The sequence below is a fragment of the Pogona vitticeps genome, chromosome 3 (genome assembly GCF_051106095.1).
Source record: "Pogona vitticeps strain Pit_001003342236 chromosome 3, PviZW2.1, whole genome shotgun sequence".
NCBI classification, from domain to species: Eukaryota; Metazoa; Chordata; class Lepidosauria; order Squamata; family Agamidae; genus Pogona; species Pogona vitticeps.
In genome coordinates this window covers 65,515,696-65,534,053 of record NC_135785.1, presented here as the reverse complement: position 1 = coordinate 65,534,053, position 18,358 = coordinate 65,515,696, and the positions used below count along the sequence as shown (strand labels likewise).

General features: G+C 43.3%; 1 protein-coding gene and 1 long non-coding RNA gene across 4 annotated transcripts in view; one reads left to right on the top strand and one right to left on the bottom strand.

Annotated features, from left to right (window-relative positions):
- LOC110071998 (pancreatic lipase-related protein 2) overlaps positions 1 to 18,358 on the bottom strand; it is a 46,462-nt gene that overhangs the window by 22,834 nt on the left and 5,270 nt on the right. For all 3 annotated transcript variants that reach the window (XM_078389601.1, XM_078389602.1, XM_078389603.1), the window contains 7 exons: positions 11,830 to 11,964; positions 9,432 to 9,540; positions 6,094 to 6,213; positions 5,884 to 6,006; positions 4,335 to 4,459; positions 3,982 to 4,111; positions 614 to 725 (listed from right to left, as the gene is read on the bottom strand). In XM_078389601.1, the coding sequence (XP_078245727.1) occupies positions 614 to 725; positions 3,982 to 4,111; positions 4,335 to 4,459; positions 5,884 to 6,006; positions 6,094 to 6,213; positions 9,432 to 9,540; positions 11,830 to 11,895 (785 nt within the window). In that variant the 5' untranslated portion in view covers positions 11,896 to 11,964. The remainder of the gene's footprint in view (positions 1 to 613; positions 726 to 3,981; positions 4,112 to 4,334; positions 4,460 to 5,883; positions 6,007 to 6,093; positions 6,214 to 9,431; positions 9,541 to 11,829; positions 11,965 to 18,358) is intronic.
- LOC144587920 (uncharacterized) lies at positions 12,055 to 15,793 on the top strand. Its single transcript, XR_013543171.1, has 2 exons — positions 12,055 to 14,348; positions 14,942 to 15,793. It is a non-coding gene; the product is annotated as an uncharacterized LOC144587920 (long non-coding RNA).

Below are 18,358 nucleotides of genomic sequence, written 5' to 3'. Positions count from 1 at the left end.
TGAATACAATCAGTTTGCTATATTTAGGTTGGCTGGTTCTGGGTATGAAATGAAAGAGCCAGAAGCAGGGTCTGATTTGTCCCTTAACAGCAGTCTACAGAGAGTGCTGTAGGTATGGATAAAGGTACTTGCAGAGTTTTTAAAAGCTAATGTTGTTAATGAAGACATAAGTAGACTCAAGGTAAATGCTGGTCCAAGACATTTTTCTGCCTGAGACAAAAAAATGAGATGATACCTAACCTGACACACACAACCACGCACATATTCCATTACATAAAGAAGCAAACCAGACTGACAACTGAATTTTATTTCTTTGTTAGTTGGCTTCACCCCACCGGAGAAGCAGCAGGCCAGCTCAACTAATAGCTGTGCCCCAATTATTTGCTACTATTGACCAACACCATCTCAGTTTCTGTTGCCTGGGGCAGGTGAATGGCCCTCCCAGACCTTAAAAACAAACAAACAAACAAACAAAAAACCTTCAGGAAAAGAGGTCAGCCTGATGCAACTTTAATCTCGATGTAAAACACAAATTAAATGAAAAAGCTGTGAAAAATCACACTTTATAGGCCTTAAAGACAGAGTTTATATTTCAGAGTAATGTTAAACTTACGTGAAAATTAGGTATTCCCGTCTGACCTTATTAGTTCCAGCCAAGGCTATTATTATATTCCCTCTCTCCTTTTGGGATCCTAATAAGTTAATAGATATACGTTCCCTCCAAGCTAAAAAGACACAAAAAGAAATTAGATCCATGTTGGATACAGGAATAATAATAATAATTTGAAAGAGAAATATCATATTTTTCCATTTTAAGATGCCCCCATTTATAAGACACACACACCTCACTTTTCTAACCCCAAAATTAAGAAAACCTAGCTTTGAGTATTCAGCCTCTGGGCTCACAATGTTGAACATTAGGAGTCTCTGTTGAATCTGAGCCTACAGGCTCCACCTCCAATAAGTGTGTTCCAATTGGTTTGTTCAGCATCAGCTGACATCAGTTCCCTAAGGCTTGTGATTGGAGGAAGCTAAGCCTCCTGACTAAAGGAAGCCTGTTTACAGAGGCTGTTTTGTTCTCTCTATGTTCTCAGCTTACTTCCATGTAAAAGGTGCCCCTCAATTTTTAGTGTGATGATTTTAGGATAGTGTCTTATACACAGAAAAATACAGTATATGTTATTCCTTTTTTGTGCAATTTCTCAAGGCCGCTGTTTCAGTGTACTGGGATACAAACTTCCTTAATTATGACAAATGACACCTTTTCTGAATCCTCATGCTCCAGTTGTGGTAGGCTTGGAATTTATACAGGGCTTGAGATGTTATGCTTTAAGAGGGATTTGTTGCCTGATTCATTCTTCCTTTTATCACTTTTTGCAGCACATGAACAGTTTGTTGTCATGTGTAGTATTAGCATTGTATTATCATGAAAAAAATATACAAGGAAATATTTTCTAGTTCCTTCTAATGGCTAATGCTGATGTTGCCTTGTATAACATGGAAAAAAGGATGAAGAGACCACTGAGCCATCTCATGACAATGTAGGTATTCCACCCACTGATAGCCAGTGCAGTGAAGAACAGAGTGACTCAGGATTCTTCAGATCAAATCCCCGCATAGCCATGGAAGCTCACTGGAGTGTGGCAACAGTAAAACCATTATTTAAACATGTACTTTGAAATTTCTATTAGGGTCACCATATGATGGATGTTACTTGACAACACATCACAGCAACATTCCACCCAAAGAGAAATTTTACCCCACAGATGCCTCATGAACTCTTTAAAGGTTCTGGTGATAGAACATTTGGCCCTACTTTAGTTTTAACTTGTACATTCCCCACTATGCCTCCTTGACTAGACTCGATGATCCAAAGAGTCCCTTCCAGCTCTGAAGTTCTAAGATGATGTGGTGGTAATTACCAGACCACAGTCAAATGCTGAGCTTCATAAGCAAAGCGAAGCAGAACAGAAAAGAACACAACAAATCTAAAAGACAGTCCTTGTCACCTCTGAATTGCGAGGTGACTTTTGGCAAAGTATTCCCAATGAATCCCTCTGCATATATGAGTCCATCTCTTTTGCCACTGTCCCTAAAATCCATTTGGCCACCCTTTCATAATCCATAAAACTGCCTAGGAAAATTGTGCAGGGCACGTAGAGACTAGTGATCCATCTACTTGCATTGACCAATGGTTTCACTATTAGTAGGTCCATGTGAAAAGACTGCAACAACAAGAATCAAGGTAAAATAATTCTGGGAATCAGCAGACAAGGATTTTGACTTTGGAATACAGTATGCCTGATGCTGCTGATTCCTGGTGTTGGCTAGATATAATTCACAAGACCACATGGAGATTGTTTCCAAAATGGAGAACCACATGTGAGATCTCTTCAAATAGCTGTTTCCTAACTTAATCCACATTTGGAAAATATATACATATAGTATAAGGTGACACATTGCAATTCCACAATATGCGGTAAATGTATAACATGCCATACATACTGTATTATATTAAATACTAGCTCTAAATCATTCTCTCAACCAGTAGTTGGCAAATACCAGGCATGGAACCTCATGTAGACAGATAGTCAACGATTTGAAAAAGAAACCATTTCCACTGTACCTCCTATAATGATTCTCCATGCAGAATAATTAAATCACCATCAGACTATTAGTATGCCATTTTCCCACGGTAAAACCATGCTGATATTGGTTCACAATGGCAGAAGAATTTATGTACTAAATATAACATTTCAAGATGATTCACTAACAGCTCAAAGAAAGTAACATTTAAATAATCATACAAATATTAATACATATTTTGGATTAGACCTGGATGACTGCTTTGATTGCCACATATGATCATTGTCTAGAGCTACTGCATCCAAAGCCAGTAAGATCATAATGATGTCCACCCTTCACCAGGAGATGAAGCACAAGAAGAAGCTATTTTAATAATCCCTTGATATGTATTCTCGAAGGCTTTCACGGCCAGGATCCGATGGTTGTTGTAGGTTGTTTTGTGGGGTTTTTTTGTTTTTTTTTTTTTGTTTTTTTTTTTTTTTTTTTGCCGTTTGGCCATGTTCTGGAGGTTTTTCTTCCTAATGTTTCACCAGTCTCTGTGGCCGGCATCTACAGAGGACAGGAGTTAGAACTCTGCACAGACAGGGGCCAGAGTTTTGACTCCTGTCCTCTGAAGATGCCGGCCACAGAGACTGGTGAAACATTAGGAAGAAAAACCTCCAGAACACGGCCAAACAGCAAGAAAAACCTACAACAACCAATCCCTTGATAATTCATGTTGGGACTAACAACAATTCACAAACATAATCCAAATAACAGAAAAATCATTATCCACAGCTACATGCTGCCAGTTGTAAAAGCCCCTGAACAACCCTTAAACCAGATGATGTTTCTCTGCTAGGCACTTTCAGCACCATGGACAGCTTTGGTAACTAGAGGCTGTTGAGGTGCTACCTGCTGAGCCAGATGGAAATCAGACAGAAAGCAAAGATCATGTCTTGCAGGCAGGCTCAATCGTTAAATGAACCATTTACTACATTATGTGAAAGTTGTCTATGCCCACTGCAAGCTGCAAAGACTAACTTCCTTAATTCATGTGATGAACTGCTAGACAAATGGCTAACTTTGTGAAGAAGAGAAACAAATAGAAGTTGCATCCACCAGTAATTCATTTTGTGTGCATCATCCATGAGATAGGATCTATACGCGGGCCTTCAGCACACAACTGATTATAGGCTCACAATTTTTAGTAAGGAGGATACAAGGAATACCAAAAGCCACAGAAAAAGAACATTTACTTCTGTTATTCATAGAGAGAAGCTTATTACTGTGTATGTGATTGGATGGGTAAATGGGTTATGAATATTGTGTTATAATCTCTATTATTGGTTTTGTTTTTTCCAAGGATTTTAAAAAGGAAGGCTGAAAACAAAATCTAATTAAACTAACACTTACAGGCAAATGGTGGTGAAGCTTCTGTGATAAGATAAAATGTTTGGTGTATCTCCTTGGTTTTATCTGGAAAAGTATCAGCGTAGTGACCCATCATTGGACAGCCCTTATTGGGACATGGAAAGCACATTCCCTAAACAAAACAGACACAAACACAATTATTTATTTCTGGATTTTACTTATTTGATGTCTCAGGAGTGGAGTAGACTCATGTTTAATTGAGTCGTGCAAAAATTACATTTTGTGCTCTTGTATGTTTCGCACATCTTTTAGTGTTTATCATCACCCATTCAGTTAAATCATCTGGATTTATTTACTTAGCGGGATTACAAGCTGGATCTGGACGTGATACTTACTGATAAAAAGGAGTCAAATGCATCACACCGGTATCCAAGAAATCCATCAGGAATAAAAATACTCTCGACATAATACTGTAAGCCTCTATTATGTGAGCATCCAGCTGACCTAGAAGATGCAAATTCTGGAACAAATATCCAACAAATACTTTTGTTTCAGCACTCAGCCATTTAAATGTTTTTGTTAATTCGATCAACTGCTTGAATGTGTTATTGTTAGGATTTCTATTTTATCTGCTCATCAGCTGCAGCTTACCATGATGAGTAAGACAAACTTTGCCTTCAGGCCTGCGGCCTCGAAAAATTGATACATAAGGAAAAAGGATGGGGTTGGGTACTAAGCAATTAGTAACAAAGTTATTTCTTTTTTTCCATATTGGGAGAAAGGCTTTACGCTCCCTGCCTTTTGTTCTTTGACCAGTAGAGGGGTCACAAAGCCACATTGCATTTCCCTTGCCCTAATGATCTCCTGGTGATGAGCATAGCTTATGTTTGAGTAGCATTTTATCCAAATGGCCAACTGGTGCATGCCTTTCTGAAGGAAGGAAAGCATAATTTCTCTTAAATGACAGAAGGCTTTCAAAATTATATAGGACAACCCCCTAATTTTTACCCTTGCCGGAGGCAGAGGAGCAGTCAATGGGCAGCAGCGAGAGGCGGTCAGCGCAGCTGGTTCTTTGCCTCCGCCTCTGCCTCCTCCTGCTGGTGCTGAGCCTGCAAGTGGTGCTGGAGGAGACTGCAGCAGCAGCAGGAGGCAGAGATGGAGGCAAAGGAGCAGCTGTGCTTGGCCGCCTCTCAGTGCTACCCATTGACTGCTACCGCCGCCGCCAGATCGCCTCTTCCAGCAATCGTCTCCTTTGGGCAGGGGACAAGGCAGCAAGGTGAGCTGGAGGTAAGCCCTGGCAGGAGGAGGTGGTGATTGGACGGCGGCGGCAGCAATCAATGGGCAGCCACGAGAGTCAGCCGAGCACAGCTGCTCGTTTGCCTCAGTTTCTGCCTCCTCCTGCTGCCTTCTGTGTATAAAATGACCCTCAATTTTTCCTCTAATTATTTTAGGGAAAAGTGTCATTTTATACACGGAAAAATATGGTATACCAATCATTCTTAAATGGAAATCCTATATTTATATTTGGAATTATTTATTCTTTGCACAAGTTTTAAGAGTCCTGTAATTTCATAGTTCTTTCATCCCTCATTGAAAGATGACAGCAGGGCGGATTCGAAATTTGGACAAACAGATTGTATTTGTTGCAATTAATAACAAGTCTGCAGCTAAAATATCAGAGCACCTTCCTCTTTTTGCTTGTTCATTCATTTGTTTCTCAAAACAAGCAGTCCTTCTGGTCAACGTGTAGCAATTCCCAAGCTCAGTGCAAGCCCTATCTAGAACAGACTCAGTGAAATTAGTGACACTGAAGTTAGACACAACTAACAAGTCTTATTCATTTTAGCAGGTCTACTCTGAGTAAGACTAAAATTTGATTCATCCCATCATTTTAAATACAGTTAGCAATATATTGGACATTCTAATACTGTAAATTGTGTTTACCTTTCATAACTCTATTGATATCCCAGTGTTTAGGTACAAGGTGTATTTCTTTGCAACCTGGCATTCTCTCTCCCCCATTTGGATAAAAATCAAGATGGCCACATGGCTGATTAATTCCACTGGCTGAAAATACAGGTGAGGTAGTGAGTTAAGAAGTAAATATCCACATTTCTACTGCCATTGTCAGGACTTCTTTACTAGAAAACTTACCAAAGTCAAAGAACAGACGACCTTTGTTGGTGTGAATGACATCAACAAACTGTGCATCTGATGGGTCTAATCTGACTTCAGCAGGCGTGTCATGGAATAAAGGTCCAGCTGGATCCAGACCTAAATTAAAAAATATTGTTTTGAGCACCTGTATGTTGCAGTGAAATACTTCCTGCACCATGTAAGTCCAGAATAAAATGGGGCCTGGACATGACAGCAGATGAAAAACTGAGGTGGATGGGGAAACACACAATGGAAATTTCTGGGATGAAAGAAACTTTAGTCTCATTATTCAATGTTTCTTTGTTTTAGCACTTATATAACAGCCATTCAACTTAATTATCCGGCTGGCTGACAACATTTAAAATGAATACATATTATTCAAACATCAAAAATCTTTAAAATCCCACGACAGTACAAAAGAACTGAATAAATAAAGCGAAAAGCAATCTAACAATATCTACAGAAGTAACTTAAAACAATAGTGATCTTTCAAAATCCGAAACAAAGTTAAAATGATTTCTAAAAGCTTTTCAAGTGTTCTGAACAAATATGTAGTTTTCATTTGGCTCTCAAAATGTACAAACCAGGCAAATCTCTCTGGGAAGAACATCTGATGCAGAGATAAAGGTAAAGGTTTCCCTTGCCATTTAGTCCAGTTGTGTCCGACTCTAGGGCATGGTGCTCATCCCTATTTCCAAGCTGTAGAGCCAGCATTTGTCTGAAGACAGTTTCCATGATCACGTGGCCAGCACAACTAGACACAGAACACCTTTACCACCAAGGTGGTACCTATTTATCTACTCGCATTTTTACATGCTTTCAAACTGCTAGGTTGGCAGGAGTTGGGACAAGCGACAGTAGCTCACTCCGTCACATGGATTCTATCTTATGACTGCTGGTCTTCTGACCCTGCAGCACAGAGGCTTCTGCGGATTAACCCACAGCATGACCAGAGATGCAGAGATACCAGCACTAAAATGACACTTTTTCTAGTAGCTAGAACTTCTCTTGTCAGAAGAACTCTGACAAGGGTTTCTAAAAGTGCCCCTAGAATTCAAACAGGTAAATATGGAAAGAGGCAATTTTTCAGGTAAGATATTCCCAAATAGTTTAGGCCATATTAAATCAGTACTTTGAAGTGGATACAGAAAAAGATTGTTAGACACTGGCCTAAATCTTGTTGCTTTAGGTAGTAAATAGTGCTAGAAGAGCCACATTGAATCAATGGGGATTTAGTCAATCAATTCCGCTGAAAATTCCACTAATTCAAATGGGCCTACCTAAATGTGACTTACTTTAGCATTCATTGAGTCTACTGTAATGTAATTTACTACACTAAACAGCACAATTTTGGCCAGTGTAGTTGTAGATGCTCTGACACAATTGTGCCAGTCTACAGTACTCCTGCCCTGTCTTGAACCAGATGATGATTCCAGATGATCTACAAAAGTATCTTTGAAATAAGGTTGTCGGAGTATAACATGTATAAGAATATATATACTGTCTAAGTCTGAGAAATTGTATGAAATCTTAAAAAGTATAAAAATTATGAAATATTCATTCATTCATTAATCCATTCATTCAATTTGTATTCCACTTCCATTAGTTTCGCAGCATTACTCTGGGTGGATTACAACACATATAATACAAAACAAAATGAAAAATAGAAACACTAAAACAGCAACAATAACTCTAAGAAAAAGCAGATGGCACCAAATAATCTCCAGAGTAAATTTATTTATTTTATTTATTTATTTATTGGACTTATATACCACCCCATAGCGCTACAAGCACTCTCCGGGCGGTTTACAATTTTTAATTATACAGGCTACACATTGCCCCCCCCCCCCAGCAAGCTGGGTACTCATTTTACCGACCTCGGAAGGATGGAAGGCTGAGTCAACCTTGAGCCGGCTACCTGGGATTTGAACCCCAGGTCGTGAGCACAGTTTTAGCTGCAGTACAGCGTTTTAACCACTGCGCCACGAGGCTCTTATAAATGGAGGAAGAGGGAAGGGGAGAAGATGGAAGGAAAGAAAAAAATGGGGGGCAGGTGGTTAGCTGAGGTCTGCATGGAAAGCCTCCCTGGAAACCAACATCTTTAATTGCTTCTTCAGTGTAAGGAGAGAGGGGGCTAGACAGAGCTCCTCCTGAAGCTGGTTCCATAAAGTTGGAGCCACCACAAAGAGGGCTGTACCTCTTGTAGAGGATTTATGGGCCTCCTTCAGGGTGGCCATCTGGAGGAGCCTCAGCTGGGATGATCTTGTGGGTCATGCAGATGACATTAAGAAAATATGCTCCCACAAGTAACATGGGTCCAAACTGTAAATGGCTTTGTATGCAAGTGTCAAAACCTTGAACTTGATACAGGATGCCACGGGCAAGCAGTAGAGGTGGGCCAGATACTTTAATTGATAGATCTCTTGTTACCATTAAAAGTGCATTTAGCAGTCCAAGCATGTTCTGAGGTATGTGTGTTCCACAAATACCATGATGCCTTAACAGATTTGTTGATCCCATCTGACACATATTAATAAATAACTATATTTCAATAATTATTGAAAAATAAAGAATAGCACCTTGATTATTTGAAGGTAATCAGAGGAGTCCACAAATGAGCATTGGAAGAATGGTGTTTGCCCCCCTTGCTCCTAGCGTCAACTAAGGCCGTAATACAACTCTTTTGCAGAAGAAGCATAGCTCCAATTCCAGCTGGCTTGAAAATATTATATATTGAATTAGGTTCCTTTTCAGTTCTCTGGATACCTTTTCCTTTGGATCTTTATAAAGTGACCATTTCCAAAGAAGGCCTGTAAAAGGAGATATTTGTAGACATCCAATAAATTCGCTCTTAGGGTTATCAAAATGTTGGTGCATAGGAATGCCTCAGGAGTAGACGTTGCTTCTTATAATTCAGGGAAACTCTCTTATAGTTTGAGGGACTGAAAATTCTGGTTTTGGAGGCACATAATCTGAGTTTTAATGGTTACTCTCCACCAGCCTGGACCTGGATCTGGTCATACACATAAAGCCTCCCAGCACTAGGATACCATAACATTTACAGCTTATACTTGGATGGCATGATTTTCATCTTCATCAACTGATTTTTAAAAAACGTTAAATAATTTTAAAAAACCTATTGCTCACAACATAATCCTCTGGGCAGCTGACAACATAATTCCCTAACCGAGACGAATAATGAATGAATGAATGAATGAATGAATGAATGAATGAATGAACGAACGAATGAACAAATGAACGAATGAATGAATGAATGAATGAATGAATGAATGAATGAATGGACACCCAAAGCTTTGTCACACAAACTATGGCACCTGTTATTCTGCTGAGGCCCCGTTTCCTTCTCCCAGCTTCCCCTCCAGCATGCGCTCCAAGACTATGCCCAATAATATGAACATTGGAAGGAAAATATCCACAGCTTTTCTGTATGAAAGGAGAGAAAGGATGGACATACATCAGACTTTTGGCAAGGATATCACACATCATTAGGAAAGAGAGGAAGGCAGAAGCTAAGACATTTTACTGCTGGAGGCAAGGGCCAAGTTCCCTCACCCCTTCACATACAGGAGCTGCAGCTGAGTTTTATCACAATATAAGTGATAAAATAAGTTCTCCACAACACCTGGGATGGCAGTCCTCTTTACATTAGCCAGGAGAGGTTGTGTGCTATAGGTACACAAGAAAAAGCCTCTAGCATCCATCTGAGGGAACTGTCTCATTCCCCCTAATGACAAGGCTAACTACTAAGGTGAGCAACAGTGGCAGTAACAGGACCCATGATTGCTCTTTGCCTGCAAGCCTATATCCTCTTACAGAAATTCAATGGAACTGTAAAGATAGATAAGACTGGACTAAGAAGAACTCCTGGTAGGAAAGCTAGACTTAGGGTCTATACCACTAATGGCTAACCTTTTTGAGCCTGAGTGCCCAAACTGGGGGTGGGGTGGGGTGCAGTGGGCGGCAGGTAGAAGTGGAAGTGGGAATGCCGGGCACGTAGGTGCCGCCAGACCCTACTGTGAATCTGCCTCCAATCGTGCCCAACCCCCGCCAGCACCAGCTGCTCCAGATCCTGGTCTGCCGCCTGTCGGGGCTCTACCACCGTGGCTGCAGGTTTGGCTGTGCAGGGGGAGTCAGCGATCCAGCAACTTATGGCTCGAGTGCCACAGAAAGGGCTCTGCGTGCCAGCTGTGGCATGCCTGCCAGAGGTTTGCCATCACTGGTCTATACAATCAAAAACAGATGTGGAAAATAACAACTTGAACATTTAGGAATTGTAATGTTGAATCTAACCTATTGTAACCATAGAATCATAGAAAAGTGAAGTTGGAACGGGCCTACAAGGCCATCAAGTCCAGCCCCCTGCTCAATGCAGGAATTCAATCAAAGCATATCTGCCCCTTTTTGAGTGCCTGTCAGGGGCCTCTACTTTTCGGGAGGGGGTAGGATTGCTCTGGTTTGCATCATTCCAGCATGTGTGATCACTGGAACTGATCTAAAGCAAGCCTTCCAGTTTGCCAATACAGTATTGTGAAATACAGTGGTGTCCTGACTTGAGAACTTAATCCGTATTGGAAGGTGGTTCTCAAGTCAAAAAGTTCTCAGGTCAAATCTGCATTTCCCATAGGAATGCATTGAAAACCATTTGATCCGTATCTGCTCTTTTCCGTCCATAGAAACTAATGGGAAGCTGCTATTCCGCCTTCGACCACTAGAGGGGGATATTTTGTTTCTTTTTTTCCCTTAGGTCAAGAAAGGTTCAGGGAAGGCAGGGAAAATACAGTCCAGGCAGTACCAGGCAGTCCGAAGACTCCCAATCCACTCTCTAAACGCTGGGAGGAGTGAGGAAGCAGACAGGCACCCTTTTCACTGGCCAACAGTTAACTGAAAGTTCAAATTTTGCACTTTCCCTGCCTCCCACGGGGTTTTTTTTCAGTTCTTAACTCAAATCTAAGTATGTAAGTCAAGTCAATATTTTCCTATGAGAGCGGTTCTTAAGTCAAAATGTTCTTAACTCGAGCCGTTCTTAAGTCAAGACCCCACTGTAGCTTAATAAAAAGTCATTTCAGGATATTGGAAAATTAAACTTCCTCAGCTCTGTGGAAGTGTTTAATTTTCAAAGGCAGTGTGGGGAGGCTGCCTTTGGAAAACCGAACCCTTCTCTCTGTGCTTGTGCCCCTGTCTGTCTGTGTGTGGGCATGTGTGTGATGGAGGGTTTGTCTTTTTAAAATGGGCAAAGAGAGCAGCAGTGGTGGAAGGAGAAGATGGGAGGGGCCTTTTGTTTCCTTTTCTCTTCAAGATATATAAAAATAAAAATCCTACTCATTTCCTCCTCCTGTTTCCTTCCACTTCTGACCGAGGGCTGGTGGGAACCAAATAAGGTTGCCTAAGGTCTGTATGCCACTTGGATGTGAGGATCAGACCAACTGATATACTGGACTTCCTAATGATCCTGTTTAGCCTGATCCAGTCCAATCCAAAACTGACATGTAAACAAGCCCTGAGGTATTTAAGGAGTGGTTTTACCAGTTCCCGATGAGTTTCCACACATGTACAAACTGCACCCATTCCCAGTCCCAATTCTCGGCCCCTTTGCTACTGTGTCGTTTCTTTCAGGTTCCAAAAATGTTCCACTGTGTTATAATTCTAAAGAGAAAAACACACATCAAACATGAAATAAGTTTGTGAGAGGGGGGAGAGAGAGAGAATATTTACCTCAAGATACTCCAGCAAATAAGCTATCTCAGCTCCAACAACACGGGTGTTTTGCACAGCTTGCATATAGGGGTGAGCAGCACCATCTTGCCAGTTTACAATAATACAGTTTATATCTTCCTTTTGAAGCAGGAGCTGAAAAGCCCACAAAGTAATAGTTACGTGAAATCAGCATTTTTCTGATTATCATCTAGGAAAATACTATAGTCGTTAGGACTTTTTCCACAATAATCCCTGGCAACAAAGAAAAAGAAAGGTTACTTACCTGTAACTCTGGTTCTTCGAGTGGTCCTCTGTGAATTCACACTAATGGGTTAAATCTGCACTTGTGCAGAGGCCTCGGAATATTCTAGAGCTTAAAGTAACACTTTTGGCTCCGCCCCCCAGGACCTCATGGTCCGCCCGTCCTAACAGTTACCTCAGTTCCCCAAATTCCGCTGCTGCTCTAAGGTGAGACAGCCGTGACGGAAAGAGGGGAGGACGTGTGAATTCACAGAGGACCACTCGAAGAACCAGAGTTACAGGTAAGTAACCTTTCTTTCTTCTTCGTGGCCTCTGTGAATGCACACTAATGGGTGATTAGCAAGCTTGCCTCTGATAGGAGGAGGGACGTCACGGCAAAACAGCAGACAGGACCGGGCGTCCAAAAATGACATCCTCCTTGGCCCGCAGATTCAGGCAATAGTGAAAGATGAAGGCTGACGGAGTGGGCCAAATGTCAGCTGTGCAGGTGTCTGACAGCGGGACACCCTTGAGGAAAAGCTGTAGAAGTAGCCAAAGTTCCGGTAAAGTGAGCGTTCACCGGGCGCAGGCGATTAGACTTGCGGGGGGAAAAACAGTCCTGCTAACATAGAACGATAATGCTCTGCGAACATCTAGCAGGTGAAGAGACCTCTCTACATCTGTAGGCAGTTAGGAAAGAAAGTGGGCAGACTGATATGAAACTCAATAGAAACTTTAGGTATGAAGGAGACATCTGGGAACAGTATAACTTTGTCCAGGTGGCAAAGTAGGAAGGGAGGATCCACCTGAAGTGCTACTGGAAGTAACTGCAACTAAGAAATAACCTTGAAAGTCAACAAATGTCCAGCAATTGTGGTCAGTGGCTCAAACGATGAATGTGAGAGGCACTCAGGACAGTGTGAAGAGTCCACTGTGGTATAGACTGGCCCCGTGGAGGGTAAAGGTTTGCCGTACCACGGGAAAACCTCTTCATTTAGGGTAGCAAGTAGTAATTTTGGTAAATGCCAGCCAATTGCAGAAATAGAATTGATTGGTAGAGGGCTTCCTGGAGTGTGATAATATGGAGTTTATTGAGGAGGAATTCTCCATGCCATGAGGTGAAGAGCTTGTAGACCTGGACGGTACGTTTTCCCTTGATTCTGGGTCAGAAGATGAAGAATAGACGGGGGTCTCAGGGAGCCTGACGACATTGTCAGCAGTGTTGTGAACCACAGCCGTATGGGTCAGTATGGAGCTATGAGGATCACGGTGGCATTGTCATGTCATATCTTCACTATTATGCACAGTAGGAGAGGTATTGGAGGGAACATGTACATGAAGCAGCCCTTCCAGGGCACCATGGGAGTTTACCCCTAGTCCAGGCCGTGAAAGATAGATGGCACACTAGCTGTTCACCTCAATTGCAAGGGCATCTATGGCAGGGAGGAACAAAAAAAAAATCTCTTGCAGATTCTGATGAATGTGCAATGGTCCAGAGATCACTCGTGTATTTGGTATGTTCGCCTGCTCAGATGGTCTGCCCATGTGAAGTCCTGGGCGGAGATGTGCACAGCAGACAGAAAGATTTGGAATTCTAGACACTACTCCCAAAACTGAACAGTCAGGTACAGTAGAGGAAGAGAATGGGTGCCTCCCTGTTTGTTGATGTAGTACATTGCTGTCGCATTATCCGTAGTAACTTGGACAGACATGCCTAGGTTGAGAGTTAGGAGCGCCTGAAATGCTTTGAAGATGGCCAGCAATTCCAGATTTTTTAAAAAAGAGAAAGTTTTACTTCACTGACCAGGTGTCGTAGATATGAAGACTGGTACAGTGGGGTCCCCATCCGACCAGACTGAAGTCTGTCATGATTCTCGAGGTAGGTAGGAGTGGAGCAAACAGTCTTTCCAGGGCCAAGTCTTCTGGGTTGATTACCAGCAGGGTTGGTGTGCAAGCGCATGAGTAATCTGGAGGCATATGTAGGGCGTATTTTTCATGGGGTTAAACAGGGCAGATGCCAGGCCTGTAGGGACTGCCTCTTGAGCCTCGCGGGCTTTATGACAGATGTGGTGGAAATCATGAGTCCCCGAAGATTTTGGGCCTGATGGGCTGTGATCCAAGACAACGGAGGGGAGCGACATATCAGGGAACAAATTTAGACCATGCCATTCTGGGAAAGGAAAAGCTCTTGCCGGCCAAGATTCCAATATGGCCCCTATGTGAATACTCGAGGCGCCGTCGAGAGCTGAATGGCAAGGCACTGAACTCTAAAATGGGCCTTCCTAGAGAGAATGGAGGTATTCGCAATGATCACTTCTGATGGATATGTGGGAGCAGGCGTCACTCAAGTCTATCAAAGTAAACCAATCTCCTTGTCGAATTAGTGGAAGGATATGTTCCAAGGTCACCATGCAAAAACGGCGCTGGCTGATGAAGAAAAATCAGGTCCTTTAGGTCTAAAATGGGGCGTAGTGATCTGCCCCCACCTGGAGTGGCAGGAGATATGTCTGATTTTCCAAAAAGGATCTTTACCTTGTCTCACAGAGTGGTAGAAGAGTGAGTGTAAATCACCCGCTGAGCCGGTGTATCCCAAAACTCTATGGTGTACCCATAGGTGACAATGGAAAGAGCCCAGGCATCCGAGGTGATGTGGGTCCATGCAGAAAGAAGGGAGCAAGCATACTGAACATGTGACGCAGAATCGAGCGGTGGTAAGCGGGAGGGAGTCACAGTGTCTGTTGGATTTTTTTGTCAACTTCCTATAGGAATGGTGGGGATGGTCGCATTGATTGGATTGTGGTACTGAGCCAACTGTTGAGGTATCTTCGTTGAGAAGTATAAGGTCTGTATACACTATAAGAGTACTGATGCATCAATGGGATTTTTTGAGATCTATAAGGCTGAACGTTGTACGACCATGCTGTTTTCCTCATTCTTTGAAGGCCATCTAGGGATCGAATAACCTAGAGCCATCAAAGAGCAAGTCCCCTATTCCAAATCTGACATAATCAGAAATGTTGGCTGACCTTAGCCAATCGTGTCTTCGCAAGGTTACCCCAGTCATGAGTTGTTTGGAGGTGGCCTCGATAAAGTGATGCGCTATCACACTCTCTTGCTGAGTGAGGGACATGGCGTCTTAATGGAGAGCAAGCCCTTTCAGATTAAATGCTGCTGGGGCTGCCTGAAGAGAGGGTAGTGCACAGTTAGAGAGGTTGATATGGTAGACGCCCATAGCTGCCATGTAGATGAGCTTTCTAACCTCCTCGCTGCTCGGTGTGGTAGTAGATCTCGAGCGTGATCTGGCTTGTGTGGCGTCCACATCCACATAAGGAGGAGGATGCCTAGTTAAAAATCTGTATTGGTACCATAGGTCTTGTACAGATTTTCTACAAGCCTGGACATTTTAGGGACAGAGAAGGGCTTTTCCCAGGTCTACTGAAGCAAGCAGAATAAAGATGGGATAAGGGACAAGCACAGGGAAGGCACTGATTCCTCATCAATATCTGCATAAACCTTATCAGACTCTGTTTGAAGTTGATGTACTGTTAAATCAAGAGCCTTATCGATTCTCTGTATCATGTTAGAACATGAATGAAATTCGGAAATGAGGGATGGAGGAAAGCCATCACAAATATCAGAGTCTGGCAGGGTCAGGTTAGGAGTGGTCTGGTGCCATGGAGTCGGAAGATTCAGAGTCAGAGTCATGGGAAGTAGAAGAAAGTGGAGCATCAGAAGTGAAAAAGGACTTCTGGTTTCTTTTTCAGTATCCTTCCTCATATCATCAGTATTCAGTATCTTCCTTAAGAATACTTCCTCAGTACCAGGCGTTTCTTATGGGCATATATTGTTTTAGTCTTCCGCTTGGTACCGTGGCATGGTACCAGCATGTTTTAACCTCCTGGTACCAGCAAGTTTTAGCCTTCCGCTTGGTACCAAGGCATGGTACCAGCATGTTTTAATCCCCTGGTACCAGCAAGTTTTAGCCTTCCGCTTGGTACCAAGGCATGGTACCAGCATGTTTTAACCTCCTGGTACCAGCAAGTTTTAGCCTTCCGCTTGGTACCAAGGCATGGTACCAGCATGTTTTAATCCCCTGGTACCAGCAAGTTTTAGCCTTCCGCTTGGTACCAAGGCATGGTACCAGCATGTTTTAACCTCCTGGTACCAGCAAGTTTTAGCCTTCCGCTTGGTACCAAGGCATGGTACCAGCATGTTTTAATCCCCTGGTACCAGCAAGTTTTAGCCTTCCGCTTGGTACTAAGGCACGGTACCAGCATGTTTTAACCTCCTGGCACCAGCCTGTTTTAACCTTCCGCTTGGTACCAAGGCATGGTACCAGCATGTTTTAATCCCCTGGTACCAGCATGTTTTAGCCTTCCGCTTGGTACCAAGGCATGGTACCAGCATGTTTTAACCTCCTGGTACCAGCCTGTTTTAAACTTTCCGCTTGGTACCAAGGCATGGTACCAGCATGTTTTAATCCCCTGGTACCAGCATGTTTTAGCCTTCCGCTTGGTACCAAGGCATGGTACCAGCATGTTTTAACCTCCTGTACCAGGGAGGATTCGTGGTACCATTTCTTCTTACGTCTTTTGGTATCAGGAGATGATCTCTTTCTTCGGTACCGGAGCCCGTGGGAGTATCGGGACCTGGGAGGTCCATCGATGTTCGGGCATCTCCAGTAACGGAGGTTCCCTCGGTACCGATCGGTGCCTCTTCCTCCTGATATCAGGGAAGGATGGTACCGACGATGTCGAACTCTCATTGGAGGATTCCAATGAGGACGAGGAGGACTCGGAGGATGAAGTTTCCACAGCAAGGCTGTATAGCAGACGCGGATAATACAGCTTTTGCATTTGCTGCCTCCAACGTCTCAAATAGCTCTTAGAGAGCTTGAGCGGTTGCAAGTCCTCTTTAGGCGTATGCTCTTTAGCTTCATTGGGGCGAAGATGTCGAGCCCCGTGCTTCGTTTTCGCCTTCTTGTTTTTCACAAGTCCTCTTTAGGCGCATGCTTCTTCGCTTTATTGGGGCGAAGATGTCGAGCCCCGTGGGGTGAGACCTTCGGTCCCGAGTGGCTCGGAGACCGGCAATCTCTAAAGATGGCGCCAAATGCTTCGCTTTCACCTTCTTGTTTTTCGGAGAGGATGTTGCAGGGATAATTCCGGAGTAGGAAGAAGCGGGAACGACGACGGCGGTAAAGATGGAGGCGAAGAGCCCTAGGAAAGAAACTCAACAGGAGACTGAGGAGTGAGGACAGGCAAGGACGGGGAAGCCTGTGGTGGCAGGCTAGGAATAGCCGAAGAATGAGGGGTTGGTGGTTATAAAACTAAGGGTTTGGCCTTAGTTTTAGAGGCTTTACTCTTTTCCCTAGGTTATATATGAGGTAAAGGGTCGGGTTCTGCGGACGCAGAGGCCGCTTCGATGCATACACAAAGATTTTTGTGTGACTCTCCAAGGCAATGCAGCTTTTAAAAGTAACCCTGGGAGATGAGGAAGCCTTGGAGGCCTGGGAACAGTCCAAGGGGGGGGGGGAAGGGGAGGGAAGGGAGGGGGAAAGAGGGAAAACCCTCGCAAAGGGCCAAAACGCACACCTCCCCTCCTAAATAATAAAGTCTTTGTGCTTTCCTTAATGAAGAATCGAACAGGAGCCAAATATTTTCCAAGAATTTCCAATAATTTCATGGAGCTCTAGCCAGGAGACCTAACTGCAGCAGCGGAAAAAATGGAACTGAGGTAACTGTTAGGACGGGCGGACCATGAGGTCCTGGGGGGCGGAGCCAAATATATGGCTAAAAATAAGAACTAGAAAAGAAGGAGATCATAATCCATGAAACTAATAGCCATTTCAGTTCTCCAAATGCTAGCCTTGAAATAATCCTGAACTTTCTGTTGTGACTTCCACTTGTTCCCTCTGTTTTCCATGTTCAGGGTAGGAATACCACGGAATTTTTAGCATGTATACATTACTGAAACAGCGACATCTACTTAGGTTTGGGCATGTTGTGAGAATGGCTGATGGTCAGATGCCAAAAGATCTCCTGTATGGAGAATTAGCACAGGGAAATTGCCCCAGAGGGAGACCACAGCTGCGATACAAAGATATCTGCAAGTGGATCTGAAAGCCTTAGGAATGGACCTCAACAGATGGGAAACCCTGACATCTGAGTGTTCAGTCTGGAGGCAGGCGGTGCATCACGGCCTCTCCCAATGTGAAGAGACCCTTGTACAGCAGGCTGAGGCAAAGAGGCAGTCACGAAAGCAGCAAAATCAGGGAGCTGGACAGGGGACAGATTGTATTTGTCTTCAG